Source organism: Triturus cristatus, chromosome 9 (assembly GCF_964204655.1).
Source record: "Triturus cristatus chromosome 9, aTriCri1.1, whole genome shotgun sequence".
In the NCBI taxonomy this organism is placed as follows: Eukaryota; Metazoa; Chordata; class Amphibia; order Caudata; family Salamandridae; genus Triturus; species Triturus cristatus.
The window spans coordinates 163,494,167-163,521,339 of record NC_140592.1 but is presented as its reverse complement, the minus strand read 5'-3'; the positions used below and the strand labels follow the sequence as shown (position 1 = coordinate 163,521,339).

General features: G+C 47.4%; 1 protein-coding gene across 1 annotated transcript in view; it reads right to left on the bottom strand.

Annotated features, from left to right (window-relative positions):
- CCDC66 (coiled-coil domain containing 66) overlaps positions 1-27,173 on the bottom strand; it is a 356,874-nt gene that overhangs the window by 320,569 nt on the left and 9,132 nt on the right. Inside the window, exon 2 of the mRNA XM_085624655.1 lies at positions 10,389-10,453. Coding sequence (XP_085480781.1) covers positions 10,389-10,453 — 65 coding nt within the window. The remainder of the gene's footprint in view (positions 1-10,388; positions 10,454-27,173) is intronic.

Here is a 27,173-nt window from a genome sequence, read left to right as displayed (position 1 = left end):
GGTGGGAGTCATAGTTTACATGAGTTTTGAGAAGAGCCATGTTGGTTCTGGGTGACGTGGATTCTCTTGGGCAGGTTGAAAATCAGTTTGCCGGCTGCATTCTGGAGTCTTTGCATGAGTTCAGTGGTGGTGCCTGCATAGAGTGCCTTGCCGCAGTCCAATAGGCTAGTGATAAGGGCCTGCGTATTCCTGGTGCTGATGGGGAGCCACTTGAAGATTTTGCGGAGCAAGTGGCGCGCGAGGAAGCAAGCTGAGGAGAAGGCGTTGACATTGCGTTTCATAGAGAGTTCGCTGTCAAGGATGAGACTGAGGTTCTGAGTCTTTCCAGAGGGCAGTGTGTTTGCCAAAGATCAGAACTTCAGTGGTGTCCTTGTTGAGCCTCAGACAGTTGTCCTTAATCCAGGCTAAACAGGTTGAATAATGTTGGTGCAAGGATGCAGCCCTGCTTGAGTCCTTGCATAGTTTCAATTGGCCTGGACAAGCGAGGGCCATGTCTGATTTTTATTCTAGCTCATGTGCTTTTGTGCAGTGATTCCAGGCCCTTAGTATGCCACCTGAGATGTTAAGAAGGGCTAATTCCTGTCAAAACCTCCCCCCGTTTGACTCTACTGAATGCAGACTTTTAGTCGATGAAGCCCAAGCAGACAGGTTGGCTGTTGGATTTTGACTGGTCAGATAATAGGGATAGTGTCATAAAGAGGTACCTGTATGCTTAGTGAAGAAGATTTGATTTGGCGGAATTATGTTATTAGCCTCGGCCCAACAACGTGCCTCTCTAGTAACACCCTTCGAAATATTTAGCATCAATGTCAATTAGAGCAACCAAGCGATAGTTGCCAGGGACCCCTTTGTCTGCGCCCTTGAACATTGGTGTGAAAATCGAGCCACGCCAGGGAAGAGAAATGCGATGCAGCTGCAAGAGGCTGGGGAAAAACGGTGTTAGTTGTGCAGCCCAGAATAAAGGATCTTCCTTTTAAACGGCTGGTGGGATTACGCCTGGGCCTGGCGCCTCTTCTCTGTGGCCCTTTGCTATTTATTTCAGGACTAGAATTGAGTGATAGGACACCAAGATGTTTTGTGATCACTACTTCAGTGCTGAGGTTACAGGAATTTCCCTGTACTTAAGACTGGTCAGGCTGTGCAGACTGGTTGAAGTGGTCAGGCAGAAGTGGTAACAGATTGGCTCGGAGGGGTTAACATCCTTTAGGACAAAGCCAAAATCATGCTGTGCCATCACAGCACCGGCAACAGAACAAATGCGTCTTTATCATGCAATCGTTCTGTACACAAGTCGTTAGGACTTGCTTTAGGGGGGGCGCAATGGAGGAGCGGTGTTGGAATTAATGTCTAATACCTTCCCTACTGTTGAGCAGACTGGAGTTTGAATAGTAAATTAAACTATTCCAATATCCAGCGACCTCCTAAGACAAATCGTTAAAACTAGTTGCGTGCAGAACAAATGTGTGCAAAAGACGCATTTGTTCAAATGAAGGAGTTTCTAAGGAATGCGTGAAAAACGCAGGCGATTTTCAGTGATGCATTCAGCTCGGAGATGTTGGAGAAAGCCACATTTGGAAGATGTCTGCCCAATCAGTTTACAGTCCACCAAATGTTCACGGAGCTGTTTGACTTGCAGTAATTTTGACCCGAAGGAGTTCCATCTCTCCCATTGACTATCTTTTTCTCATCTTTTAACTTTCTTCTTGCCTCCCTTAGGCTATAAAATATTATTGGGTCCATTGGCGACCATTTGAGGGCTCGCCACAGCGAGTTTACCCTCCTTTTGCCCTGATTATCAAATGGTTGTTTCCCCAACCTTGGGGGGAGGGTTGTATTTTGTGCTTTGGATTGCTTTTTGGCTGGGAAAGGCTTAACTTGCCGACTTGCAAATGTTTCTGTGAACATTACCCAACAAGACAGAGGGTCTCCCTCAAGTATTTGAATGGATGCCAGCAGTGCTTTGCTTCTGAGGCCAGGGTTGAGAGAGTGTCTGTGGTGCACCTGATGCGTTTGAGATTGTGTGCCCTTTGATTTCTTGATCTGCTGCGCATTCATAATCATCCAGACGAACAAGTTATTTACCTTCGGTAATGATATATCTGTAAGAGACATATTAGTTATAGATTCCTTACCTTAGAATTGCCCCCGGCGTTCGACTCGCCGGGATGACGTCACGGTATCTACTTAGATGCCGCCCTCGCATGCTGCCGTCAGTTCTTTACACGACATTCCACGCAGAAGCGCAGAGCAATGCAAGACACTGACCACTGGTGCGCAAAACTAGGGCCCGATAGGAAGTCCCTTACCCTAGAAGTCAGTTCACAGAACGGGGAGGATGGGTGGGGAGGTAAGGAATCTATAAGTAACTGACCGAAACCTGGGGTAGAGGCTGAAAATTGGTGTCACAGCCCGAATATCCCGGACTCACTGCTTGGGAGGATAGGCCAGAAGGAGCTTCTAAGAGGGAATCAGGTGTGACTTTGGCACATTGATAGTGAACCCCAGTGAATGCAGGAGGTACGCCGTAGTCTGGAGGTGGGAAACGACAGCCTGGGGCAAGCCCACCTTCAGCAGCCAGTAGTCGAGATAGGGGGAAGACTGAAACACCTGATCTGCGACCACCGCCATCACTTTTATGAACACCCGAGGGGCGATGGTAAGGCCAAAGGGGAGCACGGTAAACTGAAAGTGCTTGTGGCCTACTGTGAACCGTAGGTAACACCTGTGGGCCGGCAGGATGGGGAAGTAGAAATAGGCATCCCGCAAATCCAACGCTACCATCCAGTGTCCACAGTCGAGGGCAGACAGGACCCGAGCCAATGTCTAAATTTTTAACTTCTCCTTCCGGAGGAAGCAGTGGACGTCCCTGAGATCCAAGATAGGACGCAGGCCTTTGTCCTTCTTGGGCACCAGAAAGTCGTGGGAATAGCATCAACGACCTACTTCTGGGGCAGGAACTCGCTGATGGCTCCCTTGGCCAAGAGAGCCGTAACTTCCTGTTAGAGAAGGGCCAGATGATCCGTCCGACATGCAATGAAATTGTGGTGGCAAGGATGGAGGGGTAGTCTCGAAGGGGAGGGCGTAGCCCCTTCGGACTATCTGCAAAACCCACCTGTCTGATGTGATGGTTTGCCAGTGGGGGAGGTGATGGCAGATTCTGCTGCCCACTGGCAACTGTTGGCCCTGAAAGGGCAGACTAGGAGTGTTTGGAGGCTGCTGCAGAGGGGACGCTGGTGGACTGGTCTGCCCGCTGGCCCCCTAACCCATGACGCTGGGTCCCACGTCTTCGACCAGGAAGAGGCTGAACAGTTTGCGCCGGCCTTTGGCTCTGGGCGGAAAGCGGTGGGACACCCCTTCCATAGCCACGTTAGTGGCGAAAAGCAGACTGCGCGGGGCGAGAAGTGGTAGCGAGTCCCAAGGATCTGGCCGTAGCCCTAGAATCCTTAAAGCGCTCAAGTACGTTGTCCGCATTGTCGCCAAACAAGTGACGGCCATCAAAGGGCATGTCCAAAAGAGTGTATTGGACATCGCCCTAAAAGCCAGTAGACCTCAGCCAGGCATAGCGTCACAGGCTGCCGACGTTGAATTTGTTATGCCTAGCCAGTCGGCGGTGTCCAGCCCACACCTAATGGCGAACTTCGCTGCATCTCTGTCCTCAGCGACTGCACGGGAGAGAGTGGCCTGGGCCTCCTCCGGACACTGTGGCATCACCTGCGCACCGTATCCCACACAGAGTGGGAATAACGGACCAAAAGACATGCAGTGTTCACCAACCGCAGTCCCAGGCTAGCAGAAGAAAACATCATCTTCCCAAGATGATCCAGCTTCTTGGATTCCCTATCTGGGGGGAGCCATAGGGAATGCGCCCTTAGAAGTAGAGGCTTGGACCACCAAGCTCTCAGGCATAGGGTGTTGGGAGAGGAAAAGTGGGTCACCCGGGACTTGGCGGTGGCGTCGGACAATCATCCTATCCACAGGAGCCCCTGTGCTGGGCTTGGACCAGGTGCCCAGAAGGAGGTCAGTATGGGCCTCATTGAACAGCAGTAGGGGCTCCAAAGAGGCCGCTGCCGGTTGAAGCCCCTCGGTCAGGAGGTTGGTCCTGACCACCATCGTAGGAAGCTCAAGGTTATGGCCTCAGCTGCCCTACGCACCACCACTGCTTATGAGGCTCCCTCCTCTGTAGCCATGGTAGGGGGGAGAAAGCATACCAGGGTCTGGTGAGGTATCCAGACCACTGGCATCACCCAACTCCTCTCACCAGTCCGGTTCAATCAACTTGTCAGCTAAAGGGTCACCAGACCCCTGCCAGTCCTCTTCTGGCTGCCACTCGGGGCAAAAGGAAGGCCAGGATAGAACAATGGTACAAAAGTACTGCTTGGTGCCGGATACAGGGTCGGTCGATGTCGGTCCAGCTCCGTGTACAGGGTTGACACCGGCTGGGGACACAACCGGCGTCGGAGGGGGCAGAGGTGACGTCAATGGAGATTACGCCGGAGGAGGTGTTGTAAGATCGACCGACGCCGATCCAGATCCAGACCTGGATCCCTGCGGCACCAGGGCTGAAGCCGCCGGGTTTGAAGGCCTAGAACCCCCAGCCGAGTCTGCGGGGCTGCCCAAAGATAGAGTGAAGGCCTTTGTAAAAACTACAAAGTTGGGCAGGGGGCGCTCCGGCTCCCAGAACAGGTGGGAAGTTCGGAACCGAACCAACAGGCTCCTCAGGACGACCATCATCTGCATCCTGCGTCGCGTCGGCCTGGGAGAACGCAAAGAGAGACGATGCTTCTTTGCCTTCTTTTTGTGCTTCGTATTACCCGAAGACGAATACTTCGACGATGAGTGGTGGTGACCAGGACCTTGAGCAGCGCGGAGCGGACTGCTGGACCTCGAGAAGCTTTCGGGACTGCTCCCGCAAAGACTTCGGGTTCATGGCCCGACAGCCGGAGCACAACTTCGGGTCGTGGTCGTACTCCAAACACCAAAGTCACATGAGGTGTGGGTCCGTAACCAACATCCATTTGTGACAGGAGTCACAAGCCTTGAAGCCGGTACGAGGACGGGACATCCCTACGTGCATCATGAGTCGAACAACTCGAAAAGAAGTCGACAAAAGTAAAAAAAAAATAGTAGTCAAAAATTGACTAGAGGTACCGCTCTCTCCGGATCTGCGCTGGCTGGTGCGGAAAAAGAAAGAACTGACATCAGCGCGTCGGGCGGTGTCTAAGTAGATACTGCAACGTCATCCCGGCGATCCAGACGTCGCCGACAAATGCGGAGTCGACCGACGCCACGTACCGATTTGCAGAGGTTCTGCTACGAAAAACGTTCTCCGGATCCAGTCTGACGCTTGGGGGTAATTCTAAGGTAAGGAATCTAGAACTAAAAGTCTCTTTAATATCAATATCATTGGCCATCTCTTGTGGCCGCTATCCATTTTCTCTCCAAGGACAAAAGGAGGAGACGCTGTTCAGCAGGAGGAGACTGACAAAAGTGTAATCAATTAAAGATGCCCTAAATTATGTTAAATATGAGAGGCCAGGCAGTTTGTCCAAAAGTATGCGTCTATTTAAAGGTCTAAGGGCAAGGTGTTGAAAATGACCTAATTAAGGACTGTCCTCTCTTGACATCTTTGTCCTACCCAGGAGTCTCTTGAGGCGGTGTATCTAGTGGCTGTCTTGCGCCTCTGTGATCTCATTTGCAGGTAGTGCCCTCAATAGTCACATATTGAAAATGCCTGAAATCATGGTATCACTTCTGGGCCTCTCCGACCTTAAGCCTATTGTGATGTCAATCAGCTTGCCAGAGGCCTCTGTCCTTAATCTAAACGTTTACCAAGATGATTTTCTTGGTTTGGCCGATGGATATTTTGAGTGATAGTCCTAATACTTGTATCCCCGCATCATCTCCGTCTTGTTCCAATAACTCAATTGCTCTGGTGACGGATATGTAAATGGCAAGACCACCCTTGCTGCGCCCATGCTTGTGTTTAATTGCAGGGATGAAGTGATTTGAGTAGCCCTCCACATAGAGACCCTTCTGTGGCCAAGTATATAGTAGAAGGACAATATGAAAAGAGCAGAGGTATTGAAAGGTTTCAAGGTCTCCCAGCTTGTTTGCCTATACATTGATGTTCCAGGACCATACCTTAAGCCCCCGATCTGACTAATCGGTTTAGTTGGCGTTTTGTCAATGTAGATGTCTGGTCGAATTTAAAGCTCCCGACAACCAACCCTAATTATCTTGCCGCTTCAGGGCCAGAAGTCAGATCATAGGGCTTGATGGCTTCCTGAGTTACGGGGACTGGGGATTTACTCTTGCCATTTTTTTTTTCTTTTTTTAAAATTTTTTTAATAAACAATTTTTATTAATGTTAATTGTACACCTCTAATCGATACAAGCATCACTCTCGCAGATACAAGTGTAACAACATAGCTCATCTTACCACACCATTGATAGTACCGTTCTGCATCTAGATCTAACATTCCCACATCCCTCATTATACATCAGAGAGTCTCCACCATCTCCTGGTGCCATTGTCCCATAGAGCGTTATGTTGCCAATGTTCTATTCGCTCAAGTCTGAATCCGAGTCCGCTAGAAGGGGTTCACATATATTGGCCCTAAACATGTTCCATTTTCCCCAAACCCGCTGCCACATCCGGGGGCAACCCCTGTTGATACAGACCGCCCTTTCCGCAATCATGGCACCGTCCAAGTCTCTGCACCACCGCAAGTGGGAGGGGATGGATTGCGCCCCCCAGTGTTGTGCAATATTCACTCTTGCCATTTCTTAAGACAGAGTAGGCTGGTCTAGCATGAATTGGTGTGGTGATCTCTTTCTTCAAACTCTCCAGAAAGTGCAGATAACTAGGTTTCCTTGATGGAGTGATTATAATCCTCCATTGCTTGAAGGTCTCTGAGATTTCCAGGACCTTCTGGGCCAGCTCGGTGGATCTCCAGGTTATTTTGTTCGTTTCATTACTCTGGCCAGGGTCAGGATCGATAAGTTCAAAAGAGGAGTCTTGCGATGTGACTTCTCAGAGCACGATCAAACGAGCTTGAGGATATTGCCCCGGTTTAAAATGTCAAACTGCCCCTGAACATGTATTCCGTGTAGAAGAACTTCCAGGCTGTTGCAGATGAAGCATACAAATTCATTGCCTCCACTGAGCTCTGCAAGATTTCGGGCGCGGTTGCCCAGAGCGACTCCTGTGGCCCTTGGGGCTCATTATTGCCAGTTATGAAGAGGTTGGAATTTTTCGGCGCTTTGTTAACGTATGAAACCAACATGTTCTCCCATTCTTTTGAGTGGAGATATGATAGATCTACAAGAATTCGCAAGTCATCTTCGGCGTGAGCCGATTGGTTTTATCCAGGTCATAGTTTTTGGGATCCTGGGTGTCCCATTTCCTTGGATAGTAATGACTCTCCCTTAGGGTGCCTAGGTATGGATGGACTGGTGCCACTGGGTCCTGCTTTGTATGCAGAGGGAGCCTCAGTCCCGGGAAGAACCTGTTTTTTCCCCCTCTTCCTTAAATTTAGATGAGACATTTCATCTCCTCCCAGCGACGAGCTGAACGAAGGCTGTGTTGAGTCTCCCAGAGTCATAGGTTTGAAGTTGATCACCCTGGTTGTTTATGTCCCTTGATTTCTCTTGATGCCAGGGGCTGAAGAAAATACTCAAGCTGAGATTAACAGTCTGCTCCTCACCCCTGCCCTGAGCAACTAGGGAACGCGCGTTGAGGGAGGGAGGGATCCCTACTAGCTTCAGGAATCTTGCAACATCCTGGGCTCTTTTCCAGCCAAGGGAGGGGCAGAGCCCTTGTTCGAACAATCACGGTGTGGCTTAGTGAGACAGGCAGCCCCTTGATATTGCTGGAGTAAATCACTGCCCCTGCATCCTTTAAAAAAAAATTATTCGGAAGGGATTTTTGGCTGGAAGTGGTTTGTCTCCGCCCCTCCTGAAGTGCTAGTTGCGATCACATGCATTATTTATGCAGGCTGATGTGCTGTTATTGGTGTTGTTCAAATTAGTGGTGAAATTTGGTCTGGCAGAGCTGGGTGTTTTGAATGATCTGTCCTTTTCCCCCCCCCCTCCTCTTTTTGGGTCACCAATGGCCCCTGTGATTTGCTGGATCGCATGGCGTAAGCTGCGTCAAGATAGCTAGGCTCCTGGCTGTAGTTGTCTTGCCCCGTCCACAAATGGAGCCCTGTACCGCTATAAATACATTTTTAGATGGACAAATGGAGGGGATTGCATGAGGTAACAAGCTGCAGAGAAGATGCAAGCAGCACCGGGCTAACTCCGGCAACTTCCGCACCTGCCCCTTGCAGACACCAACCACCTAGGGTCTCTCACAAGCCTCCACTCTAGGCTGCTTGCTTTCTGTGAAGCTCCAATAGCTAGATACAGGTAGGCTGATGGGCTGATAGACTGGTGCCAGCAGGTTGTGTTCCTATGCCATGCAGCCATTGTCTCCCCCTGTTTGATGATAGTTTGGCTTTCCGCTGTCTTTCCACTGTCAAAGTATGCTGCCTCGCCCTTCTCTTAAGCTGTTAACTTGCAGCATAGGGAGGAGGGGACAAGCACACACAGGCTCTTTTATGAGGAGGTGTAAGGTGTAAAATACTCACTCGGAACTGCCCGGCTCCAGGGGCTTCTTGTAGATTCTTAGAGCTTTTGCCAGGTTCTTGAGGGCTTGGCGAGGCACATCGGGGCCCCTCCCCCGGGTGCCTCATCACACCATAGCACCAAGCTCTCATTACCTCCACCACACAGTGTTGGAAGAGCAGGGCCTCAGAACTCCTCAGAGCTCATAGCAGATGATAGAGCGCTTTCAGCACTCTATTTTGTAAGGGTGCACTATACTCATGGTTGATATGCACCTTCACATATTCCTATTGTTTGCAGTGTCTTATGATCATTAACATATATTCAGTAGCATTCATTGTAATGTTATATAATGATTATGTATGTATCGTTATGCCTGCATATACTGAGACGAGGACAGTCTTATAAACACACAATGTAACAAAATCTAGTTTAACTTGCCTGAGTCACTAGGCCTGAAACCGTAATTGTTTTGCACTTCCTTGGCTTCGAGAAATAAATGCATGTTGTTCTCAAGAAATAGCAGTGTTCTCATCCTACTGCAGGTATCGGAATGCCAACTCATTATTTTCACATTGGAAAAGATACAAGGAATGCTTTGAAGACAGTGGAAGCGAGAAGGGAGGATGTCTCTCGTGTCTGGTTGGTCTGGGAACCAAGGTCGACTTGGTGAACAAAGAACTTTAATTAACAGAGCATGAACCTCCTCGCATAGAAAATGTGGCAATGGAACTTTTTACCAAGATTAATCAGAAAATCGAAATCTATATTGGATGATGCACAGGGACAGAGACCCCAGACTTCTTCTAGCTTTCGGAGAGAAAAGAGCATCTTAGAACTAGCTCCTAACCTTAAGCACCTTAACCCATTTGATGCGAGTACTTCTCAGGAACTCAATACGTGCAGACACCTTTGGGATTAGATGGAAGGGTAGTTCGGTAACGTCTCCTTTTAGTATAGTGTAGGGACAGATTTGTTTTATTTCTAATGAAGAGATTTAGATTTTGCTTCCATCCTGAGTTGTATCATGATCCTCTAATTTACAATTGTATTCTTGTTATACCGAATTACTTATATTCATATTATCGGCTATGTTATTGATTTTTCCATATATGCTAATTTTACGATGTGTATACATCCTATTATTCTTGGCCTTATAATAAATTGACAAACCCAAAGTCGGAGTCTGTGGTACTTTCAGGTATGACATTGACATCTTGTTATGAAATGTTTCTTCCCCTCCACCACTTTTAGTAGGTAAATAAAAGATCATCGGTGCTAAATGCTAGGAAGAAGACAGGGGTGCAATTTAGCATAATCACAGAGCACTGGGCAGGCGGTATGTTCAGGGCCAGGCTCACCTACAAGGGGCATGAGCACCCGGCCCCTCAGCGAGGGAGACAAGTCAGCCCCGCTCTGCAGACTGAGGCCCCAGTGCAGACTGTCTGGCAACCGCAAGAGTTCTCTGTATCCCATCACGCCTTCTGTGCCTCAGGCAGCCATTCCCTACCCCACCTGACGCTCCCCCCATGCTCCCCCCTCACTCCCAAATCATCGGGTGACAGGGTTTGGGACCGCACCAGCGCCTAAAACGAGCCTGCTCCAGCGGCCTCTCGCGTTGCCCTGCTTCAGGACTTCCAATCATTAACAAATACAAATATTGCAATCTTCACATATTGTGCAAAATTGGTATTCTGCTTTTAAACATTTTTAATCAGGATGAATTACTTGTAAGCATGAGATTTAAAATGGAAATCACAAAAATACAAACTTTGCCTTACCACATGGTGCTACAATTAGCTGGGCTTTGCCATTCAATATTTGAGTTTCAAGCTTTAAACCATCACTGTAAAAAGAAAGAAGAGACAGTACATTGAGTAAGCAAAAGCAAAATATAACTTTGTTTGGGGTGGTTATTATAAACAATTTCGACAGTTTCTCAGCAGAGTACAGTCCATCGGGAAAAAAAATCCGTTTTAATACCTACTTGAGTTTTGTTATGGTGAGGAAATATAGCTACACATACTGCAACTAGAAGCTGTAATACATATTACTGCAGAGAAATAAAGTAGAATGGTTATCAAGAGGACAACTACGAGTAGAAAGATAGACCAGATAGTCAAAATGACAAGTGTGATATCAGTGATTTCATTTCTACAAATCAGGACGAGTTTATATCAAGCAAGTCCTTTTTATTAGTCAAACAAAGCAAATTGCATAACATTTTATTTTAGGACATTTGGAAAAAGAAAAGATAAAGGAGTTAAATAATTGAGTCTTTTATAAATTTCCCAACGTGTACGTTTTAGAAATGTGCACCATTTCAGAGTTTGTCTGCAAACTGTGTGTGCCCCACAGTTTCAAACACATTTTAATTAGTCCTTCTCATGTAGTTGTATGGAATGATCTTGTCCTTCTAATTTAGGTGTATGGAATGATCTTAAACATCTCACCTTTTGATTCAGGAAGAATCTCACCCAGGTCAGATGTATTTATTAAAAAAAAAAAAAAAAAAGTAATCCGTTGGCTACGAGATTCTTTGCTATGAGCTATGTAAAGTAAGGTTCAAGTATTAAAATCGCTGCAGTGTGATTGTCTCTGTTCCTCCTAGTGCATTAGTAGGTAACTAGGTACCATGTGTGGAGGGCGCCCACGCCACACCAACAAGTTCCCTCCAGTACATAGATGAACTAATCATGCTTGATGTAGCTGCTGTTATTTTTATCTACTTACTACAGAGCAGCAACATTTAAAAAAAGATTGTTTAACATAGCATTGATGATAAATAAATAGAACAACAAGGATAGGGTAGTCACTCTTCTTGTGTAGGCAAAGGACCAGTATTTGTACGGGTTAATCGTGTCAGTGGATTGGAAAAGACTTGCAAAGACGCACATTTAAAGTATATGACATAATTAGGTGGTGGATAATACAAGCACGAAACGTTTAGTTAGAGGTAAGCAAGAGTATAACCGCCCACTTGACGTTTGAGAAACGTTCTGAATATAGCATAAAAAAGTGATAAGAAGAGGGAATTATTAATGGAAAATGATGGTCCGTACAAAAGTGATATGCAAGACAAGAAGGAGTGTGTACAAGAATGAAAATCTGATGGAAAATAGGCAGTGTTATGAAAGATGGCATGAAAGATGGGTTGAGGCAGAGAATGAAGCTGCATCGAAGAAAGAGAAAATGAAGGAAGCAGTGACGGGCACTGAGCACTGAAGGGAGTGGGTGAAAGTAGTAGTCAGGAGAGGACAAGAGTCAGACATTTCGAGGACAGGATGAAGGAGTCGGACAGAGAATTGTGGTCATGTGAAAGGGGGGAAAACGAAACAGAAAGGATGTGGAAATGGAAATGAGGGAATGAGACAAGGATGGAGAATCAGTTGGGAATGAGGAGACTGAGGCACAGATGGTAGAATGTAATAAAATAGACTTAAGAATCAGACAAAGAGAAGAGGAAGTGCATGCTAGAGAAGGAAAACGAGGCATAAGCTAGACAAGACAATTTAGGTGGACAGTGAGAATGAGGCAGAGAGTAAGAGTAAATGCAGGAGAGCTGGCGAGGGACAGATAATACAGAATAGAAAAAAGAAATGACTGGAAGACATGCAGATTAAGAGGAAATTAGGGCGGCCAAAAAACGTGAGCTTTAGCCACACATTGCCATACTTTCCCTTCATCTTGAAAGATCAGTTCTCCACGTATCCCTCAACTCGTTCACCTTCTGGATTCTGAATACACATTTCTCTCCCAATCTTGTAGCCACCTTGGAGTAATGCTTGGTTGAGACATTAGACCGAGGCAAGTGATCTACGCCCTCTTGATGTCATATCACGGAACAGTGCTGTGCCCCATCATGAATCAAAGTAAAAGTGTGCTGTGGAAATTACTTTCCTTCAAACTGTCATTCTGAAAATGTAAGCCATTAAAAATCTAAATGGTGCGCTTGCCTCACACAGCGTAGTAGCCTAGTACTAGGAGTCAGACCCCTAACTTTATGAGCAAACCACCAACCAGGTGACTGAAAAAGGAAGTTGCACTTTGCTTCTAAATTAGGTAGCATAAAGCACTCGTCTGTGGGAGATAAGGCAAACCTCCGTGGATAACCAGGTTTGGGAAGCATAGATCCATGCCCCTCTCATGTCCCATCCCCTTACATTCTTCTCTGAAAAGTGCACTGTAGAATAGAAAAAAGAATGCAGCCATATTGGTAGTCATATTACTTTGCGGCGCAACATGTTTGATGGGTACTGCCTTAGCACACAAAATCCTAATTTTACCTTGGGTTTTAAGTTAAATGCTTCATATTGGTTTTACCATACGGTCTCTGACCCACTCTCTCACACCACCTTCTACCCAGCAACCTGCAGCGTTTCCCCCAGTTGAAACAGAATTGGGTAGGCAGTTAAGAGATCATCAAATGCTTTAGGTGGAAGGACAGTACAATGGGAAGTGGGATTTAGGATTGATTACATCGAGGCCACTGAAGATCTGCTTCCCCACAGCAGCTGGGGAAGGAGATAGAGCAAATCGTAAACAGTGGTTGGTTATGTTTCTAATTGAATCAGACAGGATGCAATGAAGCCAACCATCATGATTTTTGTCACCGGGGTATTTCGAAGGAGAAGCAGTCTGGGGAAAGAGTGACATATCCACAGGAAATGGAGCCACTTTAGATATTACAGGCAACCATGGTTTGATGGAAAGAGAATATGGTCACTGGTAAAACTGGGGGTCTCTAGTTGGCAGAAGTAGGTACCTTTGACCAAATAGGGACCCTTGCTTCTAGTCAGGATAAGGGGCTATACTTCTAAAATACTCTTGGTAGCTTGGCACAAGCAGACAGGCTTATCTCAGAGGCAGTGTGTAAAGCATTTGTGAACACATACAGTAATACAGTGAAAATGCTACAAATGGACACCACACAGGTTTAAAAAAATAAGTAATCCTCACTAGACTTAAATCAAGACCAAACGACAAAAATCCACAATACTGTAATCAAAAATAGATTTTAAAAGGGTAGGAAATAACTTAGTTCACTTTAGATTGCAAATGCTACACTTTACTCTCAAAGTACCTTGGATGCGTAACGCAATACAAACAAAAGGGTCGCAGGTAAGGTGATGCATCGGTTCCTTACACTCAGGGGAGTGGATGCGTCGGTTCCTTACTGCTGCGCAGGGGAGTTGATGCTCGCTTCCTTACTGTGTGGGGAGGTGATGCGTCTGTTTCTTACTGCTCTCCGGTACCATGCGACAAGATGGCGCCTCGATGCGATGAAGCGATCCGGTGCGATGCAAAAAAAAAAAAAAATGGTGTCTTGGTTACAATGTGTCAATGTAGATCCGATGTGTGCACGCGTGACGGCCGTGCGGCAACTCTGTGAGCTTCTGAGCCGCGACAGGCCCTGCGACACGCTTCTCCGGTGATGAGACGGTGACCTCTGCGGCGGCACGCTTCTCCGGTGATGCGACGTGCTTCGGTGATGCGATGAGGACAGTGGTAGCGGCGGCACGCTTACTCGGGGATGCGACGGCAACTGCTGCGGCAGCGACACGCTTCTCGTCGGTGAGTAGCGCTTCCAGCTCCCAGCGACACGCAGTCTCTCAGAAGGCACAGCACAACAGCAGGCACTTCAATTCCCAGCAAGAGAATTCAGGGGGGAGCTGGTAGTGAAGTCTTGTATCCCTGAGACTTCAGGCAGGAGGCAAGCTCAAAGTTCAAGCCCTTGGAGATCTTCTACAAGATGATGAAAAGCACACTCAGTCCTCTTCTCCTTTCTTTGGCAATGAAGTAACCACTGCAGGCCAACCCATAAACACACAGCACAGGGGTAGTCTCCTGCTTCAGCTTCCTGGTTCTTCTCCTCAGCAATGGTTTGTCTTGATTCCCAGAAGTGATCTAAAATACTGTGGTCTGGGTTCCCTTTTTATATACAAAAATCCTTTGTCTCTGAAGGCAGAGAGTCTCTGTACCTAGTCCAAACCAGTTCTGGGTGCATTCTGCCAGTGCATAACTTCCTCCTTTGTCAGTGTGGGCCAGGGTCATCAGACACACCACAGGAGGTGGAGCCAGCATTGTGGAAGGCAGGCACAGCTCTATTCAGGCCCAGGTGCTACTCCTCCCACCGCTCCCAATGCAGATAGGTCTATTCAGCCTTGTGCTGACTCACCCGGTCTCCTGGAGCCACCCCAGCCCCTGTCACTCACAAACCAGACATGGAATACACAACCTAACAGAGGCAGGCTTGGATGGTTAGGCAAGAAAATACCTACTTTCTAACAGAGGTTAAAACCAACTTCACTAAAAGATGTATTTTATCATTCTGAGTTCAGGCATACTAAACTCGAATTTCTACCTAGTTCCCTGAGTCAGTTAGGATTATAAGGTGTTATAATCAAACTGCCCATTCTGGCCTATGGGAACAGGTAGCCTTGCAATAGTGAAAAATGAAAATGGCTGTAATTCACTATCAGGACATGCCACACACATCAGGGCATGTCCTACCTTTTACATACAATGCACCCTGCCCGTGGGCCTACTTTAGGGGTGTCTAATATGTAGAAAAGGGAAGGTTTGGGGACTGGCAAGTGGGTGCACTTACCAAGTCAACATGGCAGCACTAGGCTGCACACAGGCTCTGCAATGGCAGGCCTGAGCCACAGGTTACAAGCTGCTCCGGTGGGTGGCACAATCAGTACTGCAAGCCCACCAGCAGCATTTGATTTACAAGCCCTGGGCACACACGGTGCACTGTACTAGAGTCTGGCAAGTAAACCAAATAAGCCAATCATGGAGTCACTAATCCAGTACAACAATTTACAATAGGGAGCGCTTGCACTGTGGCACTGAATAGCAGTGGCACAGTGCCCAAAGCATCTAGACCAGCAAAACATATAGCAAAAACACAGGAGGCAACTGCAAAAAAATGGAAGGGAAACCCATGCCAATGGTGCCAGGTCGAACAGTCACAGATTTAGTATGATTCAACATTAGCTGTACAGGAGGAGTTGTTAAGGCAAACTTAAACTTGCTTGCCCGAGGTATAGAGAACAACTCTGGCTAGGCTGAGAGAATTGAGCTGGACTGATACAAGTGTTATGCAGCAGGAGAATGTAAGGTTGGACTTTGACTTCTGCCCAGCTAAGGAGGAGAGAGTGGGAAGGGTGAAATCAAAAGTCAGAAGTTCAACTGGTCCCAAATACTGTGTTTTATGGTCTTGAATGTACCATATGGATTAAACAGTGCTGAATGTACCATATAGATTAGGCACAGTGCTGTAACTGGATAACTCATTGTATGGAACTTTGATTAAGGCACATGATAGTCGGAATATTGTCTTATGGACTTAACCTATGTATTACTTGAAAATAAGACCATGACTGGGGGGCGTGGCCAAGAGGTCCGACATGGCGGATGCATCTTAGACTAGCTCCGTGGGCTCGTTCGTTATCCTGATTTATATCCTGGTCCTCTGCCTTTTCTAGACTTCTCCAACCCCCACACCATATATCGGACACACCGTGGAGCAGCTGGAGGTCCGCTTCACAACGGTTGCAGCCGTGGGCTCCGGGCTTGGCTTCACACTGTCGCCCGCTGCTGTGCCGCTGCGGGGCTTGATCATGCTGGGGTCCGTCCGCTGCCTCTGGAGATCGAGGTGGGAGGCGAGGTGCCCCAGACACCTCATGTGAGCTTCTTCGTTGCTGTTGCCTGCGGCTTTGACATTTGCAGAACCCCGCGGCCGGGGTACTCCACGGAGCCTGGCACGGGCACTGTTCAACTCCCCAGGCTGGCGGCCATTTTGTGGGCGCTCTGAACGCGTTGGAGCCAGCGGCGGTGACTTGGCACTACGGGGGCCTAGCCGCAGGCAGTGCTGGGTCCCCCTGCAGGACATGCTGTCGCGCCCCGACGGGTGACTCACGGGGCTATGGAAATCGCCTGCAGCGAGAGCTGGACCCCTGTGGCAGCGGCTGCCAGTACAAGTTTCAGAGGGTGAGGTGGTGAGTGCACCATGCTCCCCGATACTATTGGGTGCAAGTGGGGTGCTGCTTGGGCCTGCCTGGTGTAGCAACAGTGTGGTGGAAGCTCTCACCCCACCGCCGGGGAAATTTACCCTTGGGTCTTCTACTGTCCCGTGCAACCCCCTCCCCTCATACAATCAGCCAGACATTGTCGTATGTGCAGCGAGGGGCTGCCACGGAATAGCTGCCTGCGATTGGGGCAGGGCTCCCCGTGGGTCCCCACCTTCAGGAGATCCAGGATTGCTGCGGGGAGAGTGCACGTGTATCTGGCTGAGGATCCCCGCTGAAGCTGATGAGTGACCCCTGTCCGAGAGGGCCAGTGGGACTTTCTCTGGAACCCAGCGGCGGTCATTCCATGAGGGGCTTGCACGACGATTGGATTAATGAGGCGGAAACCCGCATCCTCACCGTGGAAGATACAACTGCGTCCCTCCAGGCGCGGGTGACCTCATTGGAATCCATCACGAAAGGGCTGGCGAACAAGGCGGAAGATGCCAAAGGCAGGGCATGGCGAAACAATCTTCACTTTGTGGGTTTTCCGGAGGGATGTGAAGGCAACAACATGGAGCGATTCCTCACGAAGTGGATTGCGAGCTGGATCCCTCAGACGGCATTATCGCAGTGCTTCATTATCGAGCGTCCACACCGTGCCCTAATGTAAAAACCTCAACCTGGGGCCTGACCGCGGCACGGTATTACGAGACTCTTGAACTGTCACGATCGTGATGCCGTCCTTGCCAGGCCCATAACTCTTTTCTCAGTATCTGAGAACTATATCTATGTTTGGGGACAGTTTAATTGGGAATTTTTGGTATGGGGTTGGGCCCTGCTCGCGTTGGGGCGGAGGCGAGACACTTACCGCGACAGATGCTTCAGCTGTTTTGAGGTATAGGGTGGGGTGGGTTTGTTAAATGTTTTTGATCATACTGTGTCTTATTTGCTTCTTTCTGATCAAACGAGGTGCGGTACTTCAACAGGCCAAGTGTGCCTCGGACGATGTTCTCCTACTACAAGAGACCTAAACTAAAGCGCTGTGCCTTGCTCGCTTTGGCTATATACAAGTTTTTCACGCGGGGTTCTTATTCATCGCGGAGTCCCTTATATACATTCTAAAACGTGGTCTGACCCTCAGGTTAGGTACATTATTGTGGTAGGGGCATTACACGGAGAGGCCATTACTTGGGCAGCATATATGCACCCCCCTCCCAGTCTCTGCCTCATTTGTTGAGCGCCTGACGACAATGCTGCTAGACATGCCGATGGGCCTTTCTACTATCAGTGGGAACTGGAACGATGTGGCAAATGTGGCACAGGACAGGTGGCGGTCGGCGCACTGCAGCGGAGACACCGAGGAATACACAACTGCACACACTAATGGGAGATATGGGGTGGCTGGACACATGGAGGAACCTACATCCAGATACATATTGTTACACGTATTAGTCTGCTGTCCATGACTCTTTTTCCAGGCTAGATTATATATTCATACCAAGTTCATATAATTCCCGAATCACAGCAACTGATAACCTACCTAGGGGTTTATCTGATCACTCTCCAGTGGCCCCGACTCTGCGCCTAGCGGTGGCGCGCCCCCCCCCCCCCCTTTTGATGACCCTTGTGTCCGTGCCATCTCCAAGACCACCAATACACGTCACACCTACATCAGGCACTCACAACATATTTTGCCGATAACTTGGGCCCTGTGGATTCTCCGGTTATGCTCTGGGAGGCTATGAAGCCCACGATTAGGGGAGTAGATATTGCATACTGTGCCGCTCAACGGAAGAAGCACCAGGAGGCATTGATTCAGACCAAGGGCCAACCCGCCGCCAACTGCTCCTTCAACAAACCTATGCTGATACGCTACGCGAGGAGGCCAGGCAGGCTTGGCTGGCGTGCCGCAGTAGCATTTATCAATGGGGCGATAAATCAAGCTCTCTTCTACATCGCTTTTGTCAGCGAGCTCTCCGTCGAGTGAGCATACCGGGTATTCTGGACGGCGACAGCCAGACACTCACGGACCCTACCGAAATTGCGGCTAGTTTTGCAGCGTACTATACAGAGCTCTATGCTCCTAGGGACGCTCTGCTGGAACCCCTGATTCATCAATATCTCGAGAATTTGCCTCCTAAGGCCATTTCGGACGTTGCAAGGGAGAATCCAGTTGCCCCGCTGATAATTGAGGAGCGGAGTGCTGCTCTGGTCGACTTATGATCCGGGTAAGCACTGGGTCCCAACGGCTTCCCCTGCAAAATGTTTTAATCGTTCCAGACTCAATTCCTCCCCAACTATCTGGGATTGATACTTGCGGCCCTTGAGGACAGAGCTCCCTCCGGACTGGCGGCATTCTGAAATCACTGTCTTCCCCAAGCCGGGCCGGCCCCCGGATCAATACTCTTCGTATCACCCTATTGCATTTTTGAATACTGAGGCAAAGTTGTTGGCCAAAGCCTTGGCCAATCGTATTCTAACCTATATGCCAGACTGGTTCACCCGGATCAAGCCAGCTTTATGCCCCTTCGGGCTACCCGCCACAACATCCGACGGGTGCACAATGCGGTTGCAGCCATAGATCGCCTCTGTGGTCTGGCGGCCCTGCTCTTAGCAGACATTGACAGAGCACTCGACTCGTTGGGATGGACTTATTTGTTTGGTCCTTTGCAACGCCTAAACATAGGCCCACGCCTTATGTCCTATATTAAACTCTTATATACTGACCTTTCGGCCTCGGTCAGAATAGCTGGTGCAGTATCCGATCCCTTCCCTATAGGACACGGTACCCGTCTGGGTTGCCCCCTCTCCCCATATTTATTTGCCTTAGCTATGGAACAACTAGCCGCATGGGTGCTTATCAACATGCAGGTAACTGGCTTTGAATGGCCTGGGAGTTTTTCGGATCGGATCGCTCTGCTCTGTATGGGGGCAATGTCCTGTTTTTCTTATGGATCCACATCGGACGGGACCGCGTATTCACCGCATCATGCAGATTTTCAGCCAGCATACTGGCTTGTATAGGAACGCTAAGAAATCTATTCTCTGGCCTGTACATGGGGGTTTGGACATGGGAACCTGGACGGCGGAGGTGACGCTGGCCACAACCGGACTGAAACATCTCGGAGTGTACATCTCGGACACCCAAGCGGTATCGTGGGAATAAATAAATATATTGCCCCCATCTGCATGCACACTCAGACAGAGATGGAGTTGTGGTCACATATGCCCCTCTCTATACTGGGTAGGGCCGCAATATTTAAATTGGTGTCCCTCCCTCGTCTCCTATACCAACTACAGAACCACCCCTTTTCAGATAGTACTCTCCTAGTTTTGACAGCTAAACACCAGGTTGAGCCGCTTTTTGTGGCACGACCAGGCTGCTAGGGTGTCACTCAAGACTTGCTTTCAATCAGCCTATTGTGGAGGTATAGCGACACCCCATATTCAATCGTACCATGCAGCATCCCACCTTTTGGTTTTAAATGACTGGTGGTATGGTATTAGCAATGACCCGGCCTATCGGGTGGAGAAATGGCTGATGGGTGATATGCCGCCGTCACAGACTGCTCTATACGCCGAGAGAGCAGCGTAAGCTGCCGCCAGCTACGTGAGTTATCTTCGGTGTGTGGACAGACTCACTGCGTCGGGTGGGGTGGTTGCGGCGGTTGACGGGGGAGACGCCTCTCTGGCAGAGCGGCCTTATCCCACAAGTGACCACATTAGTAGGATTTAAGAAATGGGACGCTATAGGTATATCCACTTTGGGCAATGTTATGCATGGCACCATGATGAAATCTTTCCAGGACCTCAGGCAGGAATAGGACATGCCACATGCTCAATTCTACAAATATCTGCAACTGAGACATGCCTTATCCCCATATATTACACACTAGACTCCCTTTCCGAATTCAACCATATTGAGGCCAAAGTTTTTATGGGGGACTTGGGTGATCACAAAATCTACCAAACGTTAGTGACAAATCTTTCCTCGACCTTAGATCCCCTCCGCAATAAATGGCAGATGGACTTGGGCCCCTTGGACAATGACGAAGGGAGAGAAGCCCTGGAGTCTCCAAGGTACGCTGCAATTGCATCCTGTCTCAGGCTTATTGAATTCAAGTATTTACACCGCACTTATTTCACAAGATATCGACTCTGGAGAGCGGGGCTGATAGACTCCCCCAAGTGCCTAAGATGTGATAGCGAAGAGGGTACACTACTACATTTAACTTGGAGCTGTGATGCACTGGGCCGGTTTTGGAGGGGAGGTCATTCGCTGTTTATCTGAAGTGCTAGGTTGGGTTATACCTCTTTCTCCTAGGCTCGTCCTTCTACATAGCACAGACCCAATTGTGGGCAACATCTATAAAAGACATTTATTGTTCTTGAGTCTTACCCTAGCTAAAAGGGATATTGCACGGGCATGGAAGGATCCGGCTCCACCCAAATTGAGTGCTTGGAGGGCAGGTCTTAATTGGTGTATGTGTATGGGTCAGGAGCAGTCCATCTTTAAAGCGCGAGGGTGCCCTCAGAAACACTTTAAAATATGGAAACAATGGGCAGATTTTAGTGGTCTTTTATTGGAACCACCTCCGCCACACCCTGCGGAAGTTGAAACCATATAGAGATACAGCTCAGGGCTGTAAGGCTATTCAGTTAGATATGACGTATATAGATGGGTTTGGAGGGCATGACCAGGGTTTTGTTTTGCAGTACATGACACAGAGGTTCAAAATGTATGGGCTGTCCTTTACGGACCCGAAAGTCTTACTTTCTTGTTTTACAACTGCTATATAATAGTCACCTGCTTAACAATCAATATATAGACGATTGTATGTTTTCACTATTTAGTAATGCCTGTAATTACTATATCTGCTGACTCAAAAAGTTTTGAGAGAGAAAATAAAATGTCAACCAATGACTAGATATTCATTTATTCAATAGTCGTTAGTCTACTAAGAAGAGACCTTTGGTTCCAGTATGACCTCTAAATGTGTTAACAGTGGGACCAGCATTACTCTCTTTGGGCTTTTCACCCAGGGGACATCCCAGGTTCAGGTGTACCCTTTATTCATGACAGCTATCTTGCATTAATAGTGTTAATTAGACAATGGAATGCCATGCTCTATTGATATTAATTGCTTTAGCCTCTTCTGGCAAGGAAATGACTTGCGAGCAGCAATCTTGTACACGGTCTGCCTTCCACCGTCTCTGTTACAAAACTAACTATTCACCCTGCACCACACCAAACATACACCAAGTAGCACCCCATGACTCACTGTCTGATATCTTACAAACCACTGGGTAACCCATTGTGATACTGTACAGACCTGTACCACACATAGCAAGCATCACAGTATGAACCTATAAAAACCTCACTGGCTAACTAGCACATTCCAGAAGACTAACAGTGAGTGCTAGTAGGAAAGACAAGAAGAAGAACATTGAAAGGTATGACAGGGACAAACCTCAAACAAAGAAGCCAAATCAGACCAATAAACCTGTAGCAGGAAGGAGGATGAGATCGAAGCATTTGGGAAACACAGAGGTAAAAGAGACACAGGGAAATAATGGATCAGAGGATATCAAGGCATGCAGAATAGTGTTATTAATTCCAGAAAGGGATGACTCATCACTAACCATAAACCGACAGGTCAACGCCGTCACCTCCAGCTGCCTCAACGCCCTCCGCAGGACCTTCAAGTGGATCCCCCCTGAGTCAAAGAAGACAGTCACCCATGCACTCATCACCAGCAGACTGGACTATGGAAACGCACTCTACGCCGGCATCAACAAGTCCCTACTCCGCAAACTACAGACAATACAGAACACTGCCGCCAGACTCATCCTCGGCATCCCCCGACACGAACACATCAGCCAACACCTACGAAGTCTCCACTGGCTCCCCGTGGAGAAAAGAGTCACTTTAAATCCTCACTCAAGCCTACAAATGCCTACACAACAACGGACCCAAATACCTCAACGACAGAATCAACTTCCACGTACCCAAAAGAAACCTCCGATCTTCCAACCTCACACTGGCCGAAACCCCGCGCATCCACAGAGCCAGAGTAGGCGGAAGATCCTTCTCTCACATTGCAGCCAAGACCTGGAACGAGCTACTGGCAGACATCAGACGCGCCCCCTCCCTGAACACCTTCAGGAAGACCCTCAAGACCTGGCTCTTCTAAACAGATCTGCAGACCCCCCACCCCACCCTCAGCGCCTTGATACCCTCACGGGTGAGTAGTGCGCTTACAATTCCCTGATTGATGGCTGGCCTCCGTGAAGGGCTTGGGGAGGCACTCAGTGGAAACGGCTACGCGAATTCAGGGTGGAGATGGGAAAAACCCAGTGTCATTGTGAGGTATGTGGTGTGCCATGTGTCGTGCTGAATGCACGGTGTTCGCCACACACACTTGGAACAATTAAACTCCTTAAAGTTTGTTTTGCTATGACAAATTTAGTTGAATATGTTGAAAATGACAAACATATTTAGAAAAAATAATAATAATTACAGGACGGACTGGATTAATGTAACCAAACTAGACAAAGCAGATAATCCCAAATCACAAGAAAAGATCAGGTAACTGCATTAACATGCCAGTTCAAAACTGAGCTGAAGAACTTCTACACAACAGCTAGCAGTAACTGACACCACCATCCAATACAGCCCAATCACCCATCAACAAGGCCTACATTGACGATTCAACTGCCTTTAATTTGGAAAATAGAGTCAGATTATGAAAAGTTGGAAAGCTGGCCTCTTACCTCTGCTTTGTTGTCTAGTGAGAGTTGGAAGAAAGAACAATTTGGGAAAGGGGAGGGCTTACCTTACAGATTACAAGAAAAAAAAACATAGGGATGCAGAGGTGGTTACTTTTACAAATCTTCTTAGCAAAGTATTTTGAAGATATATCAGAATACATTAAGAACTTGATAACTTAAAGCCCACCAACACAAAACTGCGGTACTGATGTATGCAGATGATTTAGTTCTGATGGACCGACGCTAAAACAATCAATCACTTAATACTCTGCAAAGTTATACCGTCGAGAATCTCGACCAATAAACTAACAGGTCACTAAAATTATAATCTTCAGCAAAGAGGTGAAAACAAGTGAAATTTCAGGAGGTATCTCCATAAAATTACATTCAGATAGTTAAAGAAATCGAGTACAGAGACATGGTTGATTGATAACTTAAAAAGGAATATCAATGTTAAAAACAGAATAAGTAATGCAAACATTTTTAGCTTCTGGGTTACAATAAATGTTTTTAGAACACAGGAGAAAGGCCTAGGGAAACAATAAAACGTGTACAGAACATCCACTATCCCGTTATGGGTGAGCTTTCCCCAATAACATGCAAAATTGGATGGTGTTCTACAGTGTCTGCGTTGCATTCACTAAGAGGCTCCTGCTCAAGCAATAAGCAGAAGATTGAGCCTTATGGGATTACAAATAAGGCATATGGTCATGAAATTAGGCGATGGTGAGCTCTGTGTAAAGCAGAGCAAGATGTGCTGAGGGGCCTGCTATCCAATAAAATGATAAATCCTGCCTACTCAGAATCACATTTTATGGAGAATTTGTACAGTGTCTAATGCTTTCGTATTATTAAGCAAAATTACTTTAAAACAAATAAATAGTTATCTTTATAGATTTTGCTCAGAGTATGACTACTGCGAAGATTAGGAATGCAATTAGTTACGAACTCTGCCCTTATTAATGGAAATAATGAAAGTGGACTTTACATTTATAGTTGGCAAAGATGTGTATGAATTTTACCACAGATCTTTATCCCATCAGAGCCATTGAGGGAAAAGCACGAATGGTGTTCGTACTCAATCTGTAAAATTGAAATAATGTTTTCTGTTTGTACAGGGCTAATAACTCTAAGACACTCTTGTATCCGATGTTTTAGGACCAGATGTGAAGAAGTACACTTTTTCTTGATTAAATCACGTTATACTAATATATTTTATAACTTGAATAAACAAATATTGGCAAAGGCAATAAATAGGTCTGTCCTCTGCCGAACACTGGCAAGTTGGATGGTAGGAGGAACAGAATATGAGACCCAGAATGGCAGAGAGCGTGACATGGGGAAACTCATCATAGGGAGAATATGGTATCGCCTAGGTGATGGGAGTGAGCACGTTCTGGCAAAAAGCACTAAGATAATAGGAGAACAGGATGTGAAAGTACAACAATGAAAGTGCAGGGTTAGAGAGAGCATTAAATGGGAGAAAAATGAATAAGAGCAGCACAGGATATGAAGGAACACAGGCTTCGAAATCAACAGTAAAGACAGACCACAAAACATAAGAGGGAGTGCAGAAGGGAAGAACGCTCTTTGGGGGAGGGCACAGGTTGTGAGAGACCACTAGATAGTACTGAGCATGGGGTAGGAGAGAACAGGATGAGAGAGAGAGTAGATTATGGGAGACATCTTGCAATTATGGCATAGGGTAGGACATGCGAGAGCCTAGAATCAGCAAGAGCATAGAAGGGAGTTCACAGAACAACTTAGGGAGATCATGTGGAGAGCACAGGATGGGAGATGCAGATGCAAATGAGCACAGGGCGAGAGGACAAGATGCAGAAAAGATGTGGCACAAGGTGGCAGAGCTCGGGGCAATGGCGACCACAGGATGGGTAGAACACGGTTAGGAATAGCATGTTGTCCGCAGCACAGAACAGGAATGAGAAGCCAAAGAATGGGAGAACACATGGTTGTGAAGTACATGACAAGAGTACACATGAAGGATGAGAGCAATGGCTGAGGGAATGCAATGGGAAAGCACTACAAAAGTGTGTTGAATGAAGTAGGGAGAGATTGGGGCAGTGGGCACTACGCAATGAGGGATAAGATAATGAGAGCAGAGGAGGACGTGACACAGGATGGATGAGCCCTGGATGGAAAGGATCACAGGATGGTTGACAGGACACGATTAAAGAGCACAGAAGCTTACAGAGGACTGAGAAATGGAATAGAGCAGGAGATCGTTTAGAATAGGATGGGAGAAAGCACAGCCTACGACTGTGGAACAAAGAAACATAGAACAAAGCATAGGTAACACAGTGTTGGGGCACAGGACTCTATCCAACTTGAAATGGTAACTACAAAGAAAAACAAGCACTGGGAAAGCCAATAGGTCTCATCGGTGAGAGAGCTATTGGCTTTGTAAATGTCTTTTAGCAATGCTGTAGAGCATAGCTGAAAATTAAAATATGAAGCAGTATGATGTGGCAAACACTTTTTAATGCTCAGGGACGGGAGGCAACAAGTAGGAAGAGAGGGTATATGGGGGGGGGGGGGGACAACTGACAACTGAGGATGTGGGTAAAAAAGTGCTATGGCGTGGCAAGTACTGTCGGGAGGCAACACTGAGGGAGGGCAAGTTCAACACAGACAATGGGGGAGAGAGGAAGGGGCAGAGAGAAAGCTGACGGACAATGGCAGAAGGGAAGGCGGTGGGGGAAATAACACAGACACCAATTGGGGGAGGGAGGATGTTTGAGGTTAAGGGACAATAAGGACAAGGGAGGAAGGGTAAATTGGGGCAAACAACAACAGAAGGATGGATGGTGGGTGGGAGAGGGTCAGGCAATTTCGAAGAGGGAAGGCAAGTAACGATCTAGGGAGGATGGAGAAGTACAGGCTGGAGCAAACAAAAAAAGATGCACTCTGGTAGAGTGCTTAAACAGAAAGGAAAAATTAGCACCTGAAAAGTGAGCAGTGGAAAGATAAGTAAAGTGTCTATGCTACAGGAGAAGGACAAAGAAGAGAAAGGTAAGCCCACATAGCTAACTATAACACGCATTTGCAATGCAATAGGTCTCGCATTTAGGCGAGTTTCAGCTATTGACATTGCAAATAATGCCTTTTATTTTTGTTTTAGTTTTTAAAAAAATAAATAAAAGGAATTGTCATTTACAATGCCAATAGCTTAAACTCGCGTAAATGCGAGACCTATTGCATTGCAAAGGCTTGTTTCAATGTGTGACGACAAGTGTCACATCAGTGGATTGACCTGATATTTTTGAGTTTGGCATGGATTTTGGGAGACGACACACGCTGGTCTGTAAACACCCCTTGGCCTCCTTTGTGTTTGTTGTGATGGCCTGCGATCCTAGAGCGTGACTCGGGGGTAAGGAGACGAACAGAAAGAGCACCAGTGCCTACACCCCTCTCTTCTGGCTAAGAGGCACTTGCAGTGGTAGACGCATCCACTTAAAGTCAGGGCCACTGGAATTATGCCACTCGGCGGCCACTGCGTTATGTATTTGCAGTCTTTACCACATAATCTATCATCGGACGCGGAATTTGTATATTTCAACAACAAAAAAAAAAGTGCTTCTAGCTTAAAAGGCAAAAGGTACTAAAAATGCAGTGACCTATGTTACTGTGCAGTGGAAAGGTCCTTCCTGAGGGTTGCCACCATTCAGAGGCTTATTGCTGTATTAAAGTGGCACTAATCAAGTGAAACCTTTGCTAAGACATGTTTTTTGGGAGGAGTTTTACATACCGCTTTACATG